Source organism: Cyrtonyx montezumae, unplaced genomic scaffold, assembly GCF_038088225.1.
Source record: "Cyrtonyx montezumae isolate F1298 unplaced genomic scaffold, pur_monq_1.0 scaffold_7, whole genome shotgun sequence".
Taxonomy (NCBI): Eukaryota; Metazoa; Chordata; class Aves; order Galliformes; family Odontophoridae; genus Cyrtonyx; species Cyrtonyx montezumae.
This window is the reverse complement of record NW_027072078.1, coordinates 14,111,393-14,133,027: the sequence shown is the minus strand read 5'-3', so window position 1 is coordinate 14,133,027 and position 21,635 is coordinate 14,111,393. Positions and strand designations below refer to the sequence as shown.

At 35.1% G+C, this 21,635-nt stretch overlaps 1 protein-coding gene across 5 annotated transcripts in view; it reads right to left on the bottom strand.

Annotated features, from left to right (window-relative positions):
* The window catches only part of OSBPL6 (oxysterol binding protein like 6), an 82,412-nt gene that overhangs the window by 2,016 nt on the left and 58,761 nt on the right, over positions 1 to 21,635 (bottom strand). For 2 of the 5 annotated variants that reach the window (XM_065750593.1, XM_065750595.1), the window contains 14 exons: positions 18,370 to 18,432; positions 18,125 to 18,199; positions 14,072 to 14,237; positions 12,975 to 13,105; positions 10,636 to 10,743; positions 8,335 to 8,472; positions 7,195 to 7,279; positions 6,750 to 7,003; positions 5,242 to 5,379; positions 4,843 to 4,906; positions 4,187 to 4,265; positions 2,937 to 3,081; positions 2,116 to 2,260; positions 790 to 1,169 (listed from right to left, as the gene is read on the bottom strand). In XM_065750593.1, the coding sequence (XP_065606665.1) occupies positions 991 to 1,169; positions 2,116 to 2,260; positions 2,937 to 3,081; positions 4,187 to 4,265; positions 4,843 to 4,906; positions 5,242 to 5,379; positions 6,750 to 7,003; positions 7,195 to 7,279; positions 8,335 to 8,472; positions 10,636 to 10,743; positions 12,975 to 13,105; positions 14,072 to 14,237; positions 18,125 to 18,199; positions 18,370 to 18,432 (1,770 nt within the window). In that variant the 3' untranslated portion in view covers positions 790 to 990. Of the gene's footprint in view, positions 1 to 354; positions 478 to 789; positions 1,170 to 2,115; positions 2,261 to 2,936; positions 3,082 to 4,186; positions 4,266 to 4,842; positions 4,907 to 5,241; positions 5,380 to 6,749; positions 7,004 to 7,194; positions 7,280 to 8,334; positions 8,473 to 10,635; positions 10,744 to 12,974; positions 13,106 to 14,071; positions 14,238 to 18,124; positions 18,200 to 18,369; positions 18,433 to 21,635 lie in introns of those variants that run through there. The other 3 variants (XM_065750594.1, XM_065750596.1, XM_065750597.1) reach the window with 2 other exon arrangements.

Genomic DNA, 21,635 nt, shown 5'->3' with positions numbered 1-21,635 from the left:
ATCATGGTAATTGAAATGGGTATCCATTGTTTAAAAGACTGTTTAATTAAAAAAGCTCTAAAAATAAATTAATTGTGATTGAAAGTGTACATACATTTATATCTACATTATATATCTATTTATGTGTACATATGTTGTTTCTGTTCAGGTCCCAAGTTATTACTTTGTCTATCCAATGACTTAAACTGATAGCTAAATCATAGCTTCTAAGAGCTAAGAATGATGAACATTAACAGCTTCAAAAACATTATGTTTCCATCCCATTTTACAGTTCAAAAATTACTGGCTGTGTGGTGCAGTACTTCATTCAGTCACAGCACAGCAAAGGCTTACTAGTGAAATGAAAAGACTCACTTAAAAAATTTGGGTACATATTCAATGCTGTTTTCTTCCATGTACCTCCTCCGACTTCTCTGGAGTTCTTCTATTCTTTGTTTCTCTGATGCTGCTGCTTCTATATTTCCTTCCTCCAGAAGCCTGTATGGATAACAGCTGCCCTATAGCAATCATACAACATCTAGAAAAAGGGATTTTCTAGCACCATTCATCACAAAAGATGAGCAAAAACCAAGCCCCTTGTCCTTGCTGCACCCACTCTAAGATTTAGTCATAAACTCAGAAAACAAGAGTGACTGATAGTCGACTTCCAAGTTGCAGGTACTGACCTCCAGGCTTAGGCATAAATCTCCTCTAGTTACTTCACTATATCAAAAACACTGAATCAGCATGAACTGAGAATTAGGAGCGAATTCCCTTTGCCTCTGTTCACAGCTGGAGGGCATGACATTTCAGAGCATGTATTTCCAGCCGGTCATGAAGAGTACTACCTCTACTAAAAGACTTGTCCAATAGTTCTGCTAAACAGGATGCTTTCTGTTTTCCTTCCCTTCAACTCAGTAAAGCAGAAATTTGACTGTACTACTGAGTACCTTCCCCACCAGCAGAATTTTCCAAGTCCAGTCTGTAGTGGAGATGGACAAAATTCAATACTCAGTCAAATTTGCCATCACCAAATATTAAGTGTATAAATAAGCATTCTTGCCTTTGATCCGGCCTGAATCGTGCATCTGTTGTTGGAAGAAGATCTTTCAGTACAGGATCTAATTCATTGAGCTCAATAGCAAATCTTGTGAAGCCATAATAACGTTCATAATTGGTTGGCATGGAGCCTGCATGCATACGCATGAGAAAGAAAAAGTGCTTTTTAAACTATTAATCTAAATATGCAAGAGATTTATATATTTATTACATTGTAACAGCAAAAAAAAATTAAAATATTTTATTTTATATACAGTTAAAAGTATTGAAAGACATTCTCTAGACAGAACAACATTCACTAAATACTAATTTCTTTATGGGTTGTAATTGCCTGCTAATAGATTCAAAGCTTTTACAATCCTTCCTTTTTAAATAAAAATTACTGTTTTAAAAATTTTCAAGCTACGCAGCTTCTTGATACCAGGCATTTCAGATGCGTATATAAAAGGTAATCCTAGCTAAACTTCAGTGTTAATTTTGGACCATATGCTCACACAAAGACTGATTAGGCACTGTCCTGAACCTTAAGCATTAATAACCATAAGAGCATAGTAGGTACAAAATATTAATGAAAGTGACAATTCTTGAATAATAATTTTGCACAGAAAAAATGCTATACAGGTGAAGGAAGAGTAATTCAACCCTAGTACTTCTAAGCAAGCAGTACTGACTCTGAATTCATCTCATGAAATCACAGGAGCTTACTACTTCTGAAAACTAATCCTTTAACAAAAAGCTACACAAATTTGGTAAGATGGCATCGCCTGTTCTGTGGAATCTAAATAAGTTACCCTGCTCTGAGAATTGCAAATATTTTCTTAATTTCATTTTTACGTTGTCTCCAGGACCCCACAGGACTTGATCAGGTGTCAAACCAAGATGCAGGAGACTGTGCCAAGCATTTCCTGTTATCTTCACTATAAATGCCTGTAAAATCTTGCTTATTTGTTCAGCCAATAAAATATTTCCCCAGTAGTATTTTATGTACTTAAAATGATGGCTCACACTGCTTTACACAGTTCAGAAATAATACCAGAGCTCTTCCAGAGTTTATTAAGTTTATCACAAGCTTCTTACCTGGCCTCCACACACACTTGGCTGAAGGTGCTACCCCACAATAAAGACCTTCATGCCACTTTCCAAAGAGGCGATGCACTACCTTCCCTTCTTGATCTATCACAACACCCTGGACTTCATTCACATTTGAATTCCAGTAATTTACCTGCAAGTTTAAGAAGGAACTACTAGTCAGTCATCACATTACTCACTGTACCAGTACAGACACTGCATGAATCTTAATGCATCACCAACTGTCCAAATTTTGCATCAGAATTGCTCACCAAGAATACCAGTATTCAAAATATGAATTGTTTGAATATTTATTGCTTTAGTGTATGTGGAACCTTGAATAACTTGATAACCAATTTTGGTGTAAAGGGATCCAAGTACAGTTAATTACCCGCTGTACTCTGATCTGTTTTTATATATGATCCTTGCCTGGATATTAAAATAATGTGAACCAAGGCATTACTGAAGCCAAAGAGATAAAAGTGATGGACAAGTTGTTCTGCAAAGACAGAAGTGATATGGCACAGAAGTCTATTCAGTTACTACGCATTTTCATTGTAGTAATACAATATTTTCTTTTTCATTTAAAAATAATTTTTGTTAAAATCCACAGCAGTATAGCACACAACTGTATAGAAACGTAAGACACTGATATAAAGTCGAGTAGTTCAATAGAAGAGTCATGGTATTTGAAATAGAACTCTTAATTGATGATTTATGGATTCACAAATGTTGATAAGTCAGCAAGTGCAATGTATATTCCAGGAATATTGAAGAAAAAGTTCTTTGCATGCTTAAACCATTGATATGCATTAGAATAAATGTGTTACCTTGACAAATGTGAGTTTACAAATGCAAACACTGCTTTTTGTGTTTCTGATAGTTATTTCTCCATAGTGTTCTATCCACCTCCTTCCGCTAAGGATATTATGTATGCAAGTAGTGACTTTGTTCCAGACATAGTAGTCTCCATACCTAAGAACAGATCAAAAAGAAGTTGATAATGCAAATTAATCATGATCATGATGGAGAAAAAAAAAAATCATTAACATAATTACAGGACTACATTCCTGAAAACCTTTTCTAATAAAAAGCTTATTTTATTAAAAGAATAGGTTCTGGGCATGTCATTAATCTTCCATGTAAAAGTTCACCTAAGCTCTAGTGTGGAGAACTGAAGAATGATGCCAAGAAATACAAATCAAGACATTATGAATCACTGAAGTCCTGTACAGTATATTCACTGTCCCCAGAGCATTCTGTGCTTTGGCATCAGTTCTAGGAGACCTGATCCAAAGATCAATATAAGGCTGGATTTAGGCCACAGGCAGACAATGCAATCAAATTACAGATAGAACAAACTAAATAAGGAAAGAAGAAAACAGAAGTGAAGTAGGCTCACTGGCACACCACCTCTTTTCCTCTGTAATAACTACTTGGAGTAAGAGCATCTCTGTTGTCAGAAACTAAAATGGGAGAATGAAGCACATTCTCCTTCAGAGCTGAGGGGCAAACTTGTAGACGGAAGACAAAGCTACTCCAGAGTACATTTACTATGATTTGATGATATGGGTAAACAGATGGAGTCCCTAAGGATGCCATATAGTTAGAGGAAGAAAGAAAGGTGAACACAGTTTAAAGAAGCAAGAACAGAGTATTGCAAAACCTGCCAGCATGCTTAAAGTATCTTCTCCCTGTATATTCTCATGGCTTACAACTTATACCCAGTTTTATTGTATTGAAACTCCTTCCTTCTACCATTTGTTTAACATTTTTTTTGGCTTTCACATTTTGAAAAATGACCTTGAAATATTAGTACTAGTACTTCTGAGGCCATACTAGCAGTACTGAGAGCTTTAATAAGGACAGTAAGCTGAAAGCACTGTCTGCCTTGTTCTGGACAGTTCAGTGTCCCCACTTGTATGTAGACACACGAGAGATTTGAGCTACATGCTAACCCTCACCTGCACAATTCAGTTCATGTGACCTCTGCTTGCACTTCATACAATTCAGTTACAAGGCAGCATAGATTGGACTACATCAGAAACCAAAAACAAAAGGAAATAAAACAGTAGCTTACTTTGGAAGTGTCACATTCAAGGTTCCAACTGGAAGAATTTCCATCGATTTTCCCCAAAATTTGTTTTTCCACCTGATATCTGAATATAAAAGCAAACAACTTACAAAATTAAAAAGACCCAATTCTACCTCTGTGGTACTACATCATCCAGTTTAAAAGCGCAGTATGAGGTTTTCATGAAAATACAAAAAATAATAATAAAACAAACAAAAAAGCCCAACTAGGTAATGGTATTAAGGCAGAGAAATAAAGAGAAGTTTCATTTTCTTCTAAAAGTTACACCTGTGCTGTCAAATCTCTCATGAGAACATGCAGTATAAATTAAATGTGTATGACAGTAGAGACAAGAAAATAACTTCTTGTTCAACTTTGTAAAAAGAACTGCTTATAAGAAATAACAATTTTCTTGGTAAAAAAACTATTAAGTACAAATGTATAAACATGCTGCAAGTGAGAGGTTGTATCACGTCTAATCACACTTAAGAATGAGATTTTTGAGTTAACTAATTCAGAACATCAGTCTGTAATGTTACCACAAACATTTTAAGTACAAAAATATCAGGTACATTCCAAATACAAAGCTCATCTTCTACAGACAAAGTTTTTACTTGCTAGTAAAAAAAAAAGTTTTATGCTTTTGAATTAAAAAGACATACCTTGCCAAAACACAAAGTTCTTCGATTCACAGTGACAGGCTGAAATGGGAGGATGATGGCTAACCTGAAAAACAGCTTGTCTAAATTAAACACAATTTATTTCCATTCCTAAGACAATACAACTGCTACTGCAATGTAAATATATTAACTTGCCCACACAATTTATTATGTTGCTACGAAACCAGATGACAACTTAAGCTTCAGTTTTACACTATGTGCTTAAAACACTATGACAGAGATTACTATAAAAACATACACCTTCTAGTATTTGAAGAGTCCACTCATACTTACTACCTTTCTGTACTATTAAGAAAACAAACCATTTTAACTCAAAAGCAGAAACAAGGTCACTGTCAAACAAAGAAACCTAAACAGTGTCCATCTAGAAACAAGCTTTACCTGCTCCGAGAAAAATCGAAATCCTTTGTCTTCTCTAATACATTCATAAGTTTCACCAAGCACTGGGTTAAATGGCTTGCTTCCTGCTCTGAAATATGTAGAGGCATAACCTGATGCCGCAAAAGCAGCTATGAGAACCTGTTACAATACAGACACAAACATATGAGAAAATAGACTGAGATTCTTATACGTAGACTATCACAGAGCACAGTCTGGACTAAGGAAGCATACTTAGAAGGAATACTACACAATCCCACTAAAACCCAGTATAGATTGAGTTTCATCTACAGTATCGTTTTGTTTCTGTTTTTTTTTTTTTCTCATTACCTATGTCAGTCTCTTCTCATAGACCCCTAAAATAATCTGTACAAAATACTAATATACAATATACCTTCAACCAAGCTTATCACCCATGATCTACAACACAGACTCAGCAGTCCTTTGTGTCCTTCCTCAGCAGCTCTTTGTGAGCAAGTATCAGATGATAATTTTTAATGACAAGATCACATTGAATCTCCCCATTGATACCCATTGTTTTTACTGCTAAACAAGAAGAGCCCCCACTGTGGTTGTCCTTCATTCAAAGGTATCTCAGGATCTCCTATGCATGTGTTGACTGTCAGCCCCCTTATATCTATCTGTACATTCTAACCTCTGAACAAGTCCCAGCTGTAGTAATATGCTAGCTGACATGCTGCATTAATTCAGATTGCAGCTCCAATTAGCAATCACAGTTCAAAGAATCATGACAGGCATGCAGAAAACAAGCTCCTGGCTTTTCCAAGACAAAAGCAGAAGCAGCCAACATTCACAGTACAGCCTCCACTTATGGTCTTATCTGAGTCAGCATCTACGTCCAGTTTTTGAAAGTCCCTTGGCTTGGCTGAGGGGTGCAAATTTAAGGTGCCTGTTGGAAGTTTGGCTTGTACCAATTACACAGTAGTGCACTAGTTCTCTTAGCAGATAGGAGGATTTAATTCAAGGAAGTCTTTAAGTTGCCCCATGTCTTTTTCTTCCTGAACTCTTCTATCTTCTCTTCAAGCCCCTGTCATAAGACAGGTCCAAATTCTTCAGTGGTAACAAAAAAATGCCAGTATTTAAAATCCCTTGATCCCTGCAGGCCATGTGAATTGGGCAGTTCATGTACGCGAGTTCCTGGCCATGACAAAGTGACAGGCATTCTACCACCAAGTACTTGCAGTGCTGTGAGGCTGTGCCAGGGAACGACAGATATGTTCTGCAACAGCACTGCCAAGTCCCTTAACCACCTCTCCCTGTCTGTCCCAAGGAAAAGAAGACACAATACAAAAATACACGACAGCCAAACACTGGCTCCTGGCTGTCAGGTGAAAAACCCAAACATACCTACAGAGCAGCTGGATCTGACCAGCTGATCTGAAGCATCAGGGAGCTCCATGAAATGGAAAAGCAATAGAGGGCCCTGCAGAGACCTCCACAAAACAGCTTCCTTTTTAATACAGACATAAGTGCTACGCTATATTTATTACCATGCGTTCATAGGGATCATCCGTTTCAGCAGCCTTGTCCAGGAGTTCACTATATTCCAGCTCTTCACAGAGATGTTGCAAGGTGTTCAGAGGCTCATTTAGCTCAACTGGCATGGACACTTTGGAAAGATCTTTGCCAATGTTATTTCTCAAGATATTCCATAAGTTGATGTTACTGGTATCAGGGCTGGGAGCTGGGAGACAAGTTCGCCGTCCATTCCGAAATGCACCTCCAGTTAGTTCACCATTGACAACTGGGAAGGGAAAAAACTATTATCAAAACAAAGCACTACATTAAGGAAAACAATCTCTGTCACTGAACTAAATTCACCACTAGAAAAAATAAGCCCAGCTTCACTGATTTCAGCAAAGTTGGTCTTGTACAGAGAAGCAGCAAATCACAAAACCAATTTAATTTCCCAAAGTTCAAAACATAGCAGTATACTTTGCCGAGAAATGTCTGCAACACTGGTGTTGTCCTCAGATATATTATCACTCACATCACTGATATAAGATTCATCATCAGAAGCCTAAAACATAAATAAAATATCAATTAATTCAATTATATATAAATTTTACTTAAAAAATTACACAAATAATTACTTGAAACAAAAATATTCAAAGACATCATCTGTACCCAATTAGAGATTTTAACTAAATCAACCAGATGTTTCAATCAGCCATACTTCCAATGCACTAACAGCAATAAAATACATTCTGTGCTCTCCTTATGTTTCTGCATTACTTATTATGAATCCAAATATTGATATTACATTTGCAAAAGGGTGATTTCAAATGAGATCAAAAGAACCAAAAAATGTCAGCATAACACATTGGGTATGGGAGGTGAGAAGAGGTGGTCAGAGTTTTGTTTTTTACATAGAATCAAGCTTTAAAATATAGTTTACATTTCAGCAGAAAAAAAAAAAAGAACAAACAGTGACCAATCATTTTGAAAAACAAGAACTCCATCAGTGTTAAAACTACTTTTAAAATTCTTGTTTAAACTACATTATTTCAGAACAATTAAAAAAAAAAACTGTTTGTCTTGTGGACATCTCCAATGGGATGATGAAGTGTCAGTCTCTAAAATATCTGTGCAGTTAGCTCAAATGCCATGGGAAAGTTGTGGGCAGCCACATGATGCAGGGTCCCGATTACCTTTCACTGGTCATCTTCAGGCTTCAATGAGACAATTTTTGATGCTTGCCTACTTCTCAGTCTACAGAGAATAACTTTACAAATATGATAGAAGACCTTGGTTTTATTTTTAATGAATACTTTAAAATCTAAGTTACTTGACCGCGTAGTCAGACCTAATTGCTGCTGTGATCTTTACCTGAAACTGACATCGTCTAGCAAAGAACATGTGCTGAAGATATATTATTGACACAACTTCCAGCTCAGTTTTATACTCCAGAGAACCTCTGTAGCCCACCACAAGCAAGTCTTGGGCAAATTTCTCTAAATCTTACGCATTCTGATACCTCTCTGTTCTAAATGGCATTAAAAATAACCATTCACTAGTGGCGTTAATACCTGAATCTGTCTGACAGCAAAGCTGCAGTACACTGTCATAGCCTACCTCATTTTCTGATGAGCTGGCAGACAAAAGCACCTCCTGTGCATCAAAGAATTCTGATACAGATTCGGACATAGAGAGCCTGCTCTCATTAGAAACTTGCTGAGACAATGGCAAACTGACATGAATTTGTTCACCTGTCTGAAAATAATACACAGAGAAATACAAATATTACTTCTAATAATAAAGAAATGTGCATAAAAGGAGTAAATGACATGAATATTTTCTACATCACATAAAGGAAAAGACAGTAAAGGTAACATTTCAGTAAGGTTTCCTGTGTACTCAAGTGAGGTTGGAAAAATTACAAAATATTGTGCAATTTAAGCAGTGAGATGCATGTCATCATTTAAGGCCTGCTTCTACCCACTGCTAAGATTTAGCAGTGAATAATCACAGAGCTAGTTCTGTATGAAAAGGAATGAATTTGTGGACAGTAGATGAAAAGATATCTGATCATAACAACAAACAGTACTTGTATCTAGCTTGAAAAACTCAGTAAAGCCAGGGAGTCATACATTACTTTCAAAATAAATGGACTTCTTAACTAGTCTAGTAAAAAATGTTTGAAAAGTTTGAATATTCAGGAGGATGGCTGTAATATATGTATTCCAAATCTCATTTAAATTAAGTGGTAACTCACAACTACTAGAGGGAATTAATTCTATATGTTTTATTATAATGAGAATTTAACAGCAAATGCAAGAATTTTTAAACTGTGCTCTGTGGATATCAATTCAGGGACAAGCTAATTTAAACAGCCAAACTTTTCTACCTCTTCCTTCTATTTTATGAGAGGAACAGCATATTTCAACAAGCTCTTAAAAAGGGAGAACAACATATTTAAGATTCTCTCTCTGGACTATTCCTCTAAAGCAGCTGCTGCTTTGAATGCAAACAGGCTTCTGACTTAATCCCCTAATTTGTACAGCATGTTTCTGGGATAATACAAATGTGTTTTAAACACAGTTTCTCTAAACACAAGAATATCATCTCCTTTAACCTCACTCCAGAACTCTTGCAAATGGCTTTGCTGACATCTTCATCCTATTTCTATATAGGTGCCTCAAAATGCACTGACAATTAAAAAAAAAATAAATCACTAAGAAGCCAGAAGGTCCAAACCTCACCCTTTTAAGGGAGGATTATAAGCTTGTGGATGATTTATTACATTTGATTAAATATAATGGGAACAGAATCTCATTTCAGTTTTACCTTTACAAGAAATAATTAAAATATTGCTTCTGTATAAACTGGAGGGACTTGGAAAAATATGTAGAAGTGATGCTCACAAAGGCATATTCAAGAAGCTAAGATTATATTCATAAAGTAGTCAAGAGAAGAAGTGAAAGAAAGATCTGGGATCCTCTTTGAAACTCTTTTTCAGTCAGACACACTTGCATGAATATAACTAAGTATATAACAAAAAAAGAAACAGCTAAGCAGCAAAAAAACAAAAAACTGAAGAGACAGTCATTGCTCAAATCTTCACTGACACCTGCTCTGACTACAGGTTGCTGTGCTCAGGCACCGCATCATTTCTGTCTTTTCTTGTCAGTCTCCACCATGATAGGATCTTAAAAAAAAACTGTAGGGATGTTTTCAAAAAACAAATAAAGGAAGCAGAAACAGATTTTCATTTGCTTTTCTTCTTGGAAAAATATTGAAATGATGTATGCATAGAAAATAATGAATGGAAAGGACAAATGGAAAATATATCAGTAAAATGCAAGCAGAATGGTTGTCAAAATGATAGCATTAACTGCAACATATTACAGTTGGGAAATTCAGATCTGGCCTTCTAATTAGGGAGACATTTGTAATATGTTTGATAATCTCTTGACTAAGAAAAGCAAAACAAGATAAGACTAGATGTTGCAAACATGCTATATTAGCATAGTGCTTGGTGCATACACTGAATCCTTTGAATGCCACTCAAGACATTAAAATTAAGCACTTGCTGTTAGACACTATGCTAATCTATTGGCTTGTCAAGAAAAGTAAGATACAGAAATAGTTACCTACTGTGTGCTATTGTGTGTTACATTCCAGTACAGCAAAACCTCATTAATTCCCTCAAAGCTACAATCACTCCCTATTTCTCTGCAGAGACCAGAGTTCTTTTGTGAGCTCTGACATTTGCAAAATAAAAGAAAAAAATTAAATTTTATGTAGAAAAAATTATAGACTGAAAATGTAAAACTTCCAGTCTAAAAATTTGATAATTTGGCACATGTGTTCAGCTATTAGTAAGGAAGAGCGGGGTTTGACAAATTCTAAACCCATTAAAAGCTGAAGTCTTACCTCATCTGGACTAGGGATAATATTTACACTGACAACCTGATCACAAATAACAGATTCTGAATGTATTCTGTTCAAGCGACTCCTTAGTTCAGCATTCTGGTTGAGAGCCTTAAAATAAAAATAATACATTTTATTTACAAATTAAAAAAAAAAAGTGTTAAACAGCAAAAAAACCCAAACAAACAAACAAAAAAATTTTAATTACAAAACCCTATTTCTTTCACTTATAAGCAAATATCCATTATGAGACCATCTCTAACATCATTTCAACTTTTCATTGGCTTGCTTTCAATTATTACCCAGGGTCAGAGGGCACAAATACACTCCCACAATGTAAGTCATGTCCTAACTTAATTCTTCAAGTAGCTCTGTGGCAGCTATGCCAGTGGCTTACATGGAATATGGAAATGGGGACTGAACATAGTAAGAAAGAATGAAACTGCAGAATGATGTAAAGGAACCAACTGCAATATTCTTGATTTATGGCTCAAGAGCACTTCCTGAATGATGGTTATCAACTCTTATAGCCCACAGAAGAAAATTGCTTGCTTTTCAGCAGAAAACAACAAAATCACTATCATCACTGGGTGTCTGTATGTCTAGACCTAGCTGCAATATTTGCATGTGTGTGCGTACAAGAACCTATGGACCACAAAATAAACTGATGCCAGTAGAATGTAATGGGTGCCTGGTATCTGCTATTCTTTTCTCCTCTTTTATAGTCTAAAGTAGATTATAATTATGGGTACATATACACATTGCTTGATGTCTAGAAGAACATGACTTCATGTTTGTTGAAATCCAAAAAAGCTTAATATATTACATATCCAGAACATGAACTTAATTAATTAATTATCTCTTGCACTGGGGATTATAGACCAGCTTACATACTGTTGTATTGGGCAATTATTATTACATAGAGTCATAATCTTTCTTCTCCTTCCCTTTGAACAGATTGCATGATTGCACAGAAACTAAGTAGGATCAAAGTAAAATAGGCTTAAACAGTCAGTGAAGACAGTTTAAACAATGCCATTTTGCTTTGTTCCGAAATTATCTGGGTATGTTCACATAGAAGGGGAGATGCAAGGCTAGTTCACTATCAGTTGAGCTGTAGCTTCCTAAGCTTTCAAAACCTGTTCAAGAGACTGTCTGACAATGCTAAATTTTTCTTTACTGCATATTGAGACAATGAACTCACGAGTAACAGTGGTGCTCAGTCTGACACTGGAGGCCAAGAACAAGAGGAACTTAATGGCCACCTTTTTCACACAAGCTGTTAGTAAGTCTCCACAAATCCTGGATTACACTTGTATCAATGAGAAAAAATGGTTGTCCTTATGTTTTGACCTTAATCTGTCTTTATTGTGATACACAGTAATCAATCTGTGTAACATCATCTATCTATGACTATAGAAACATGTCTCAATTTTAATGTCACAGCAAAAAAATATAACTGAGTAACAATAATGTTGCAAGAAAGTATTTTCCAATCTGGGTCAAGTTCAATTCACAGCTATACCTCTGCTCTCATTTATTGCTTGAAAAAGCTTTCACTTTTCCTTGGCCATAAATTCAAAAACTGGAATTGTTTTGCAACCTGAAGATACATCTCACTGAATGGTGTAGGGTAGTTCATCAAAGCACTTACTGTCGCTTCATCTCTTCTTTCCAACTAAAGCCAATGACAAATTTTCCCTTAGCTTTAGTGGGAGGGACACTGGCCAAAAACAGGTTTGGATCTGAAAATCCAAATTACCTAGGATTATTCTTTAACACATAATTTTTTTTACAGATGGAGACAAGAAGATATAAAGCTAATCTGAAAATATAAACTAAAAACTAAATTAAGAAAGCTAGAGCATCTTTTTGAATGTGTTAGATGCAGCTCCAAAGAAGATATGTATCATTTTCATTAAAAAAAAAAAAGATAATCTTGTTTTACTATGGAAAATTATAATAAATATATGCTTAATAATAATAATAATAATAATAGTAATAGTAATAATAATAATAATATATCCTCCACATACACTGAGGTTAGACCTAGGTTTTCACTTGTACAACAGAATACATTATAGTTCTGGCTAAGAACCTTATTGTTTTCTTGCCTCCCTGTACCTCAAGGAATAGCCAAAAGGAAAATAAATAAATAAATAGGGTGCATCTGGCAAACTAGTTGGGCTTGCAATCATAGAATCACCAAGGTTGGAAAAGACCTTCAAGATAATCCAGTCCAACTGTCCACTTATCACCAATATATCTCTCTAAACTATGTCCCTCAACACAATGACTAAATGTTCCTTAAATACCTCAGTTAAACCAAGTCAAGAACATACCTGAGAAAGGGACTGTCTGAGGTGTGCTATTTGAGCACTGTGACCTGTAAGATCCTGTTCTGAGACAATCTGCTTAAGCTTCTCCTTTTCTATAGCTATGCTGTTAAAGGCAGACTTCAGAAGAGAATGCACTAAGGAAAAAGAAAAAAAGACAAAACTGAGGTTTTCTCAGATATGAAAATTCACATTTACATTTATTAAAATATTTTAGCTATAAAGACAGAAATTAGGATTTCTATCCTACAGATACAGAAATTTGAAACAAAGATGTGAATGAACTTCAAGTAATCTGTACCCAAATGAAGTACAAACACTTACTTCTTAAAAAGTTGGAATGTTCACGTGATCTGAATATATTATTGATGCCTAGTGAATGGAAAATCACGTATTATGAAAATATGTGTCTTGATGCTGTCTTCTTCTTCACTTTTCTGTTTGTTTTCTTTCTTTTTTTTTTTTAAACTTTTTCAGAGTTATAAAATCTAAAGTTTCACTAAGACTTAATATTGCGCCAATAACAAAGCTTATCTGGTCTTCAATAATAAAGCAGTGTCATATTTTTCCTATGTTTTTATTATAACACATAACAAACTGATTGAAAATAGTTTTTAAAAATCTTCTTCAGTCCTCAGGATCATTTATTTATTTATTTATTTATTTGGCAATGCAAAGACATTTCTAAAGTATATTCTAGTAGTAAGCACCACTTTTGTTGCATCCACTGATGCAGAGAATATCTCACAAAAATTTGCACACACAAAAAAAAAGTCCTTCAAAAGTTTATGTATTACTGACATTTTGATTAATCTTTTGAAATAGATAAAACCAAAGGTTTCCAACATCAATCATGAATTTACAAGGTGCAAAAAGAAGTCCATATTTTTTTTTCTAAAAGAAATTCCTTATTTTACCTTTCTCTGTACTCACAACATTCACACAAAATATATGATAACATATGCAATTTTTAAGTAAATGACCTGCAAATTCTCTTCTGGTTTCATCTAACACAAATGAAATCTTAGTCATGATAAAGTGAAAGTAATAGTGAAACACAACAGAAAAGCACAGTAAAGGAAAGGTTTGACATTTCTAGTTACCTTTTTGTGCCATCAGGCAGAATTCTTCTTGAAGCTTCATGTATTCTGTAGAGCACTCCAGAGGATCTGTTACATGGCTTGGGGGGGTCTGGAAGTCAATATCTGCACAAAGGTTGGGATTGGATGAATGCAGCCGAACCGGGGACATTGTGGCACTGAAAGGGACCTACAGTGCGAAACAGTAAGGATGTATTGTTTAAGGAGCAAACCAACTTTTTGATTCTGTTGAAGCAAAATAGAAATTATTCCTTCTGGAAAAAAATAAAAAGTCCTTTGTTGAAATGCGATGAACATAGTAAGAAAAAAAAGTGTTTAACTTTTTACTGTCCTAAATCACAGCACAGTTGATGCAGAATTCCTTGTACTTCTTGAAAATTTTCACTGAAACAGTCAAAAATATCTTAATTGCTAAGTGTAGAGCTGATTGCAAACAGTTGAATATTTCAATTCTAACTTTTACAAAAACTGGCCACTTCCTAATTCTTAGAAGACTAGAAAATTTAGCCAGAACACATGCTGATTTGCATTTTGTCATTGGAGTGCCCATGTAGTATGAATCCACTTTTACAGCACCAACATGCAAGTTCCTCCAAAGACCTAGAGATTGGATACACTATTCTCAAATATATCACTGAAAACTAATCTAACTAAAAATCTGAAAGCGGCTGTTAAACCTTAAGTAGAAACCATTGTACAAGCAGCAATGAAAAGGGAAAATAATATAGCCATCCTATTTTCTAGTTACACAAACAAAAATAAATCTCCACTTAATTTTCATTTAAAGTACAAGAGTCATATGCAGAGATGCAGTTAAGTAAAATGCAGCAAAGGTTTTATTACAGCTTTCACTTTTTTTCCTTCTATATTTTTCAAGTACAGTAAATAAAAATATACATTCATAGCTTATTTATATATTTTACATATAAATGTACATGTACTGAATTGTAACCTATATGTTCCATATGCTGTTTACATATACTGCTGTTACATATGTGATGTGTATGTGTGACAGTATGTTTTAATTTTACCATTTACATACGTTATAAAACCCAGTCAAGAACCCAATTTTCAAAACTAAATGAAAGGGGAATGCATGCAGAACTATATTTCTTTTACTTTACTATTAAGTTAAACACATTCAATACATTAATTTATTCTATGATATTGATCAAATGCAGAAATAAAAATTTCCACACTGCAGACCAATGTAAGTATTCAAATATGAAAAGTGGAGGAAATAAAAAAAAAAAGGAGATAAAATAAAAAGTCATATTGCTAAGATGTATCTTTTTTAAATCAACAGATAATTTATATACTGCCATCAGTATCTGAAATTGGTAACTTGATACTTGATTACATCAAGGAATGGTTCTATCAATTCCTTCCCATAATATTTGTCATCAATAGCCTGAAGAAAACCTCAAAATCCTACTGGACCTGTTAATGACATCTTGAGCATATTCTAGGCAACATAATTTTCTACTTTGCCCTTCAATTTCCATATACATATAGCAGACTAATTGTTTCATGTTGTCTATCCAATGTAAACTTAATCCTCTTATCTCTTTATTTTAATTTCTAACTATACCAACAAGGTAGTTGTCTTTAATTGGACTTCATTTTTTATTCACATCAAGATTTTCTTAACAGGGATATAGAATAAATTCCTTCTAGAGACAGCATTTCTGCCTCATACCTCAGCTGGCCAGGCTGAAGAGCAATGGTTTTTTAGTTAGGTTTATTTAAAAAAAGAACATTATATTTTAAATGAAAGTAGGTCCTAGAAACAATATTCACGCATTCTAAAATTACCATCACACTTTTTGGAAGAGACATACATTGACACACCACAGACAAAAGTAGCTGCTTTGCTGACTACTTTGGATGCAAGAACCAAAAATAACTAACTGTTAACTGATATGAATGAATGAATTCATTCTCTTGAATAACCAACACTCTAAGAAGAACTGCCCATGAGCTTCTCTTCCCCCTTTTTTTCTTTCACTGTAGTGCTTTCTCTCTACACACATGGTGACTTGATGCCATCTTGATTAACATTTTTTTTTTTAATATCTTTTTAAGTACTTAGCCTCTTGATGTATCCCTCTAACTTTTTTCTTTCTCGTCCTTGAAGATATGAATTAAGGTACACTTCATCCTGACTTTCTGCTTTACTCCCAGTGCTGAAATACCACTCATTCATCAGCCTCCTGAGAACTGCATGTTCACATAGAGACTGACTGTTCCCAGTACAGTGAGTTGTAACACAAGCCTCTCCTTTCTGCATTTTACCTGTTGTAATTATGTATCTTCCAGACTACAAATATAGCAAACTGAGATGTGGGTTTATTTCTCTGCTACAAGGGCAGATAAGATCACACCAAACAATTATTAAGTGATATTCTGCATCAATACATGGCTAATACAGATTACAGGGGATTAAATTTAGATGAGTTATTTTGGGAACTGGAGGAACACTGATTTCTCTCTTGTTTTTCCATGAGGACCTAATATAAATGAGGTCCATGGTTCAGGTAGCAGGGCTCAAGGTATTCAGGATAAAGCAAAAACTACATCTGATCTAGTGGATTTTAGCAATGGGCTGGAGCAGCACAGCTTGGAAAACTTTAGCTTGATGCTGACTGCTTGAGTTAGGTAGAGGTATATGTTTAAAGCTCATTTTACTCTTCAGGTGCAGTGACTTTTTTCATATATATTTATATTTTCCCCATCCAGCTGTTTCACTAATCCTTTGAGGGAATAACCTGTCATTGTGGTTTTATGATTTTTGTTATATTATTGATATTACACATCAGAACATCACGTAGTATATTAGGAGTTAAAGAGTTAATGCTCTAGCTGCATGGATCATTGATAGTTATAGATATGCCTGTCTCTGAAGAGAAGAACAACAACATTTCCCAGAGGACTGTGTGATGCTTTGCATTTTTATTTGTTTCCGCTCAGAGGGAAAGATAAAAACTGCCTGCAGTCATGGGACCGTCTCTCTTCCCTTCGGGATCGAGCTCAGCAGTGGGTGTTTGTTGCAGTTGTCCACCTTCAGTGTTAGCATAAGGCCTTCAGTTTATTGGACACTCTCTTGCTCATTTTATTTGATCCATTAGCCTCAATTCCATTTATATTGTATTACATTGTGTAATTTTGCTTTCTGATATCTCATTTAGTAAATTAGCTTTCCTCCTCAGATCATTGCTGCTGTTTTGCTCCTAGGCCCATCTCCCTTCTCCCTTTTTCCCCTTTCCCCCTTCCTCTTCCCTAGGGTGTGGGCCCATGGGTCCCCTGCCTCAATAGTCATGGCACTGGGTCAAACCAGCCTGCAAACTGCTGACATCTGTATTGCGCATTCCTAATAATTACTGTCCTAAAAAAGCAGCAGCTGAAGGTAAAGTTACAATGCCAATTTTGCTTCATAATTAGCATTTCCTATTCCCAATTAGTAGCCTGAATGTTGATTTCAGAGCTCCAAATTTCATGTTAAAGGCTTGGAAAACTAGCAAAAATGAAAAACAGACACTAGCAGTAGTAATATGACTTTTTTTGGATCATGGGATGTAAACAGAAAGTACCTTAAATAAAAAGGCTAATCTTAACATTACTTAAAAAATAAATTAATAAAAATAAACAAAATCAGGAAGTGTCATAATTTCATATTTGTTTATAGCAAATATACTCATTTTCTTTGCCTTGCTAAAGACTGTTATGAGAATCTCTTAATAGAATTTGATCATTTCAGTCCATTTTGAATAATGTAGAGAGCATATCAAAGCTATTTTCAAATAGTCCAGGGCCCGAGACTGTTTATCACTTGCACTTGCACAAAGGAGGAGGGACATTGCCAATAAATCAAGCTCAGACCCTCATTTGTGACACCCACTTGTGTTATGCCTGATCACTTCTAAGTGACTCAGCTGAGAATGGGTAGCATGGACACCTCCATAAAGTGCAAGAAACATCTTCATAAGCTTATTATGCACTCCAAGTTACACAGCTTCCCATCTTTCAAACTCTGCCTTTATTTTTAAATCCACTCACTGTTGTAGCCACAGCAGCTGCTAGTCTCTGCCGGCGTCGTGTTGTGCTGAACTGGCCCTTCGGTGCCGGCCCTTCCTGACAGTGAATGCAAGAAGAGAAGGAAGTAGAGAAAGAGAAGGGAAGGGGTGATGGGACACAGGAAGATGAGAGGTGATCAGAAAAGGGAGAGGGAGAGTTTTAAGTGGATTTCAATTTTGTTAACTCTTATGTCCTACACATTCTGAGAACATATCATATGTTCTCACCTGTGTATGCCAGAGACTTATATAGCTAGGTACTTCACTAACGTTATCTCCAGAAGAGTTGGACTGCAGTGGACAAAAAAAGAAAAATTAATTCTATTAGCTTTGCTGTTCAGAGTCATAAGGCAATTATGGAATAAGAAAACAAAATGGATGCTGTGGCATGGAAGAAAACACAAAACAAAAACTCCTTAATTTGACCATTTAGAAGACAAATTCTGAAAGAGATCACTTTGCATTTGTGGAAGTGCACCAACTGTGGTTAGTGAAGATAAATGCATCTTAATGGTAAAACATGTGTGTGTGTGTGTGTGTGTGTGTGTATGTTATAGAGAGCTTCCTTATGTAAAAACCCCTGTGCACATTTCTAGCATTTCCCTACCTGCCCTTGGGCATATGTGTTCATTTTCCCCATGCACCATCTTCTTGTGTTCTGTAAGATAGCATTTCTCATTCTGTACATTTCTGAAGGCTTGGCTTTCAAACCAATACAAATCTCAGATAGAGCTGCAGAACTGAAAACTAGGTTTTCCAACAACTTCTTCCTTTTTGCATGCTTAACATGTGGCTTCATCCTGCTTAACCTCATTTTTACATTACTTTTAAGAAAAATTATCATGGCACATCAAAGTTGAGAACATGCTACAAAAAGTGTGCATGATACAGAACAGCTCCACACCTACCACAAAGCTCTTCTACTTAATATCTAACATAATGTTACTGTTTTGAAGAAATTAGATTAATTTATAACACTAGAATAGCCACCTTATTATTATAGCAAACAATTTTCAATTCCTTTGCATTCCTCTTAATCTATACATTTGTTTATGACCATTTCACTATTTTTAAATTCACATACATTTTTGTTTCTCTAAAAGCAGCTTGAGTAACATGGAAATATCATTGGAATAGTTCAGTCACAAGGATATCATGCTAAATAATAGGATACTGTACTTAATTAATCAAAGACTCTTGCCCCTTGATGCTGTACACTCCCTTCTTGTAGGCTTGGTGCACTTGAGAAAGGACACATCCTCCAACCAGTTGTTGCCTTTGGAAGTGCTATCAACCATGGAAGATTTGTCTAGTGACACCAGTAAGAGAACCTTAGCCTTGCACCTTTTTATTTTTTATTTTTTGTAAAATTATCATGGTAAAAAACCATGCACATAAACTCTGAAACAGAGACTATCAACTTCGTTAAAGTAGAGGCAATATTATATGCATAATTTCAAGATCTTTGTGCTCTACAGAAGTATGTCTATACTCTGAATGAGAGTTAAGTAGAATATTACTGTTTAAATAATAGAGACACACAAATTTATACATACATCTACAGAAACAGAGAGATGCATCAATATATATATTAAGCACTCAAAATCTGCAAGATTCTGAATATGGGTGTACATTACTAAAATTGGAACCATGAGTTCCACAGAACCACCATCCCCAAACAAAATATAAAGTCGTGTAATAATCCAAGTTACTATTAATAACATATAAATTAGCATTTATTTGAGGGAAGAAGGTTTTGTTCATGAGTTGCAAGTTGCAGTAGAGCAAGCTGACTTTTCAGGTCATTCTGTAACGAAACAGCTCTCCTGCTAAACAAATTCTCCTTCCATTTTCCTTTGAATCAGTCTTGGAACTTGAGCATTGAATGAAACTATATCAATGATAGTTCATTTTGTTGCTATTCATTAGCAATTTTTTATTCCTTTCAATATCTTTAGACTGTCATGAGAATGTATAATGGTTCTTTAACCAAATTATAAATGTCAGCTTTTGTACAAAAGAATCATTTGTAAAATTAACTAACCTGTTGTTCTACATTATTTTCTTAAGACCTTTTTAAAATAGACTTTTAAAAAATAAAATAAACCTCCCACATGTATGTAATCAAAGTGTTTTTCTCCTCATCAAAGGTCTGTAAATTAAGCTATTAATTCAGCAGAACTAAAATCACAAATCTAAAAACACATATGCACATGGTATGATTAATTTTTCTCAGTGGAGAAACCCCACATTCATCAGGGATTTAACCAGGTAAGCAAAGTCATATGCATGCAGAACTGATATACCTGAATAGTAAATAAGTGCTTGTAGGAAACAAAGCAAGTAGACAAACTTGTCCTCACAATAAAAAGCACTTTTTAAACTCTAGAATATGAGTGCTAAGTTTATAAAGAAATGTGTTATCAAGAACACAAAAGCTATCTTACTAACTCATTATGAGTATAATGCAGACTGCAGAAATGAGAATTCTCTCCTTGCATTTTACACAGTGGACTCAGAGCTAGCAAAAACTACAGTACTGTTCCCTGCTATTTGTGAACAGAACACCCCATTTTCATGCTCTCTGGCTTTCAATTTCATACTACAAAAGGTCGTTCTACGATATCTAACAATTCCTTATTCTACAATAAATTGGTGCAAACATTTCAAATGGAATTAATAGTTAGTATGTTGTTATTAGTATTATCTCTGGAAACTAATGATTTGTATGGACGAATAGGGAAAGGAAAAGGACAACAAAAGCTTTTTTGGTATCCAATCTGTCAACAGTTTAATAGCAAATCATTTGTACCCTCTATGGAGAAAAGATCACAAATTAGACAGTGATTCAAAGCAGTGGATAATGGTTTTTTAAGGTGTTGGAGCAGTTCTGAAAAGTTACTATATGAAAGGACAATGAAGCTAGATGAAGTGGTTAATAGAAGAACACAGTAGGAGAGGAAGTTTAAAAAAGTCCCAACACTTTAATATGTGAGAAAATCCACATTTTAGTGGAATAGCATAAGTAAGTTATGATTAACACAATGAGTCAGAGTGAGGCCATCTTCCACAGATTTCAGCTTTAGACCATTCCTGAAAAAGAATAGCCCTTTGAATTATAAAAAAAAATATTGAGCCTATCAAGTTAGTTAAGATATTGGAACAGCAAAAAAAAAAAAAATCTTCATCTTGCATATAATTTAGAATCATTTTCTTACTTCAGTTTCCCTGCAGATTAATTGGTAAATCAGTCAACAATCATTTAATGCTTTGCTCTAATAAAATAAGCTTTTTATTTTCCAGCCTTAGGCTTGCCAAGAGTCAAAGCTGCCCGAGGCTAAGCTGCATTCACCATCTCCTCAGCAATGATAGACCAAAGTAGAGCAGTGCTGTGCACACAAACTCTCAGGGGAATCTGCAAAGTGACCCATGCCACCAGCAGCACTCTGAGAATCAGATGCCATAATTATAGTCTCCCATTGGAAACCCAGCAC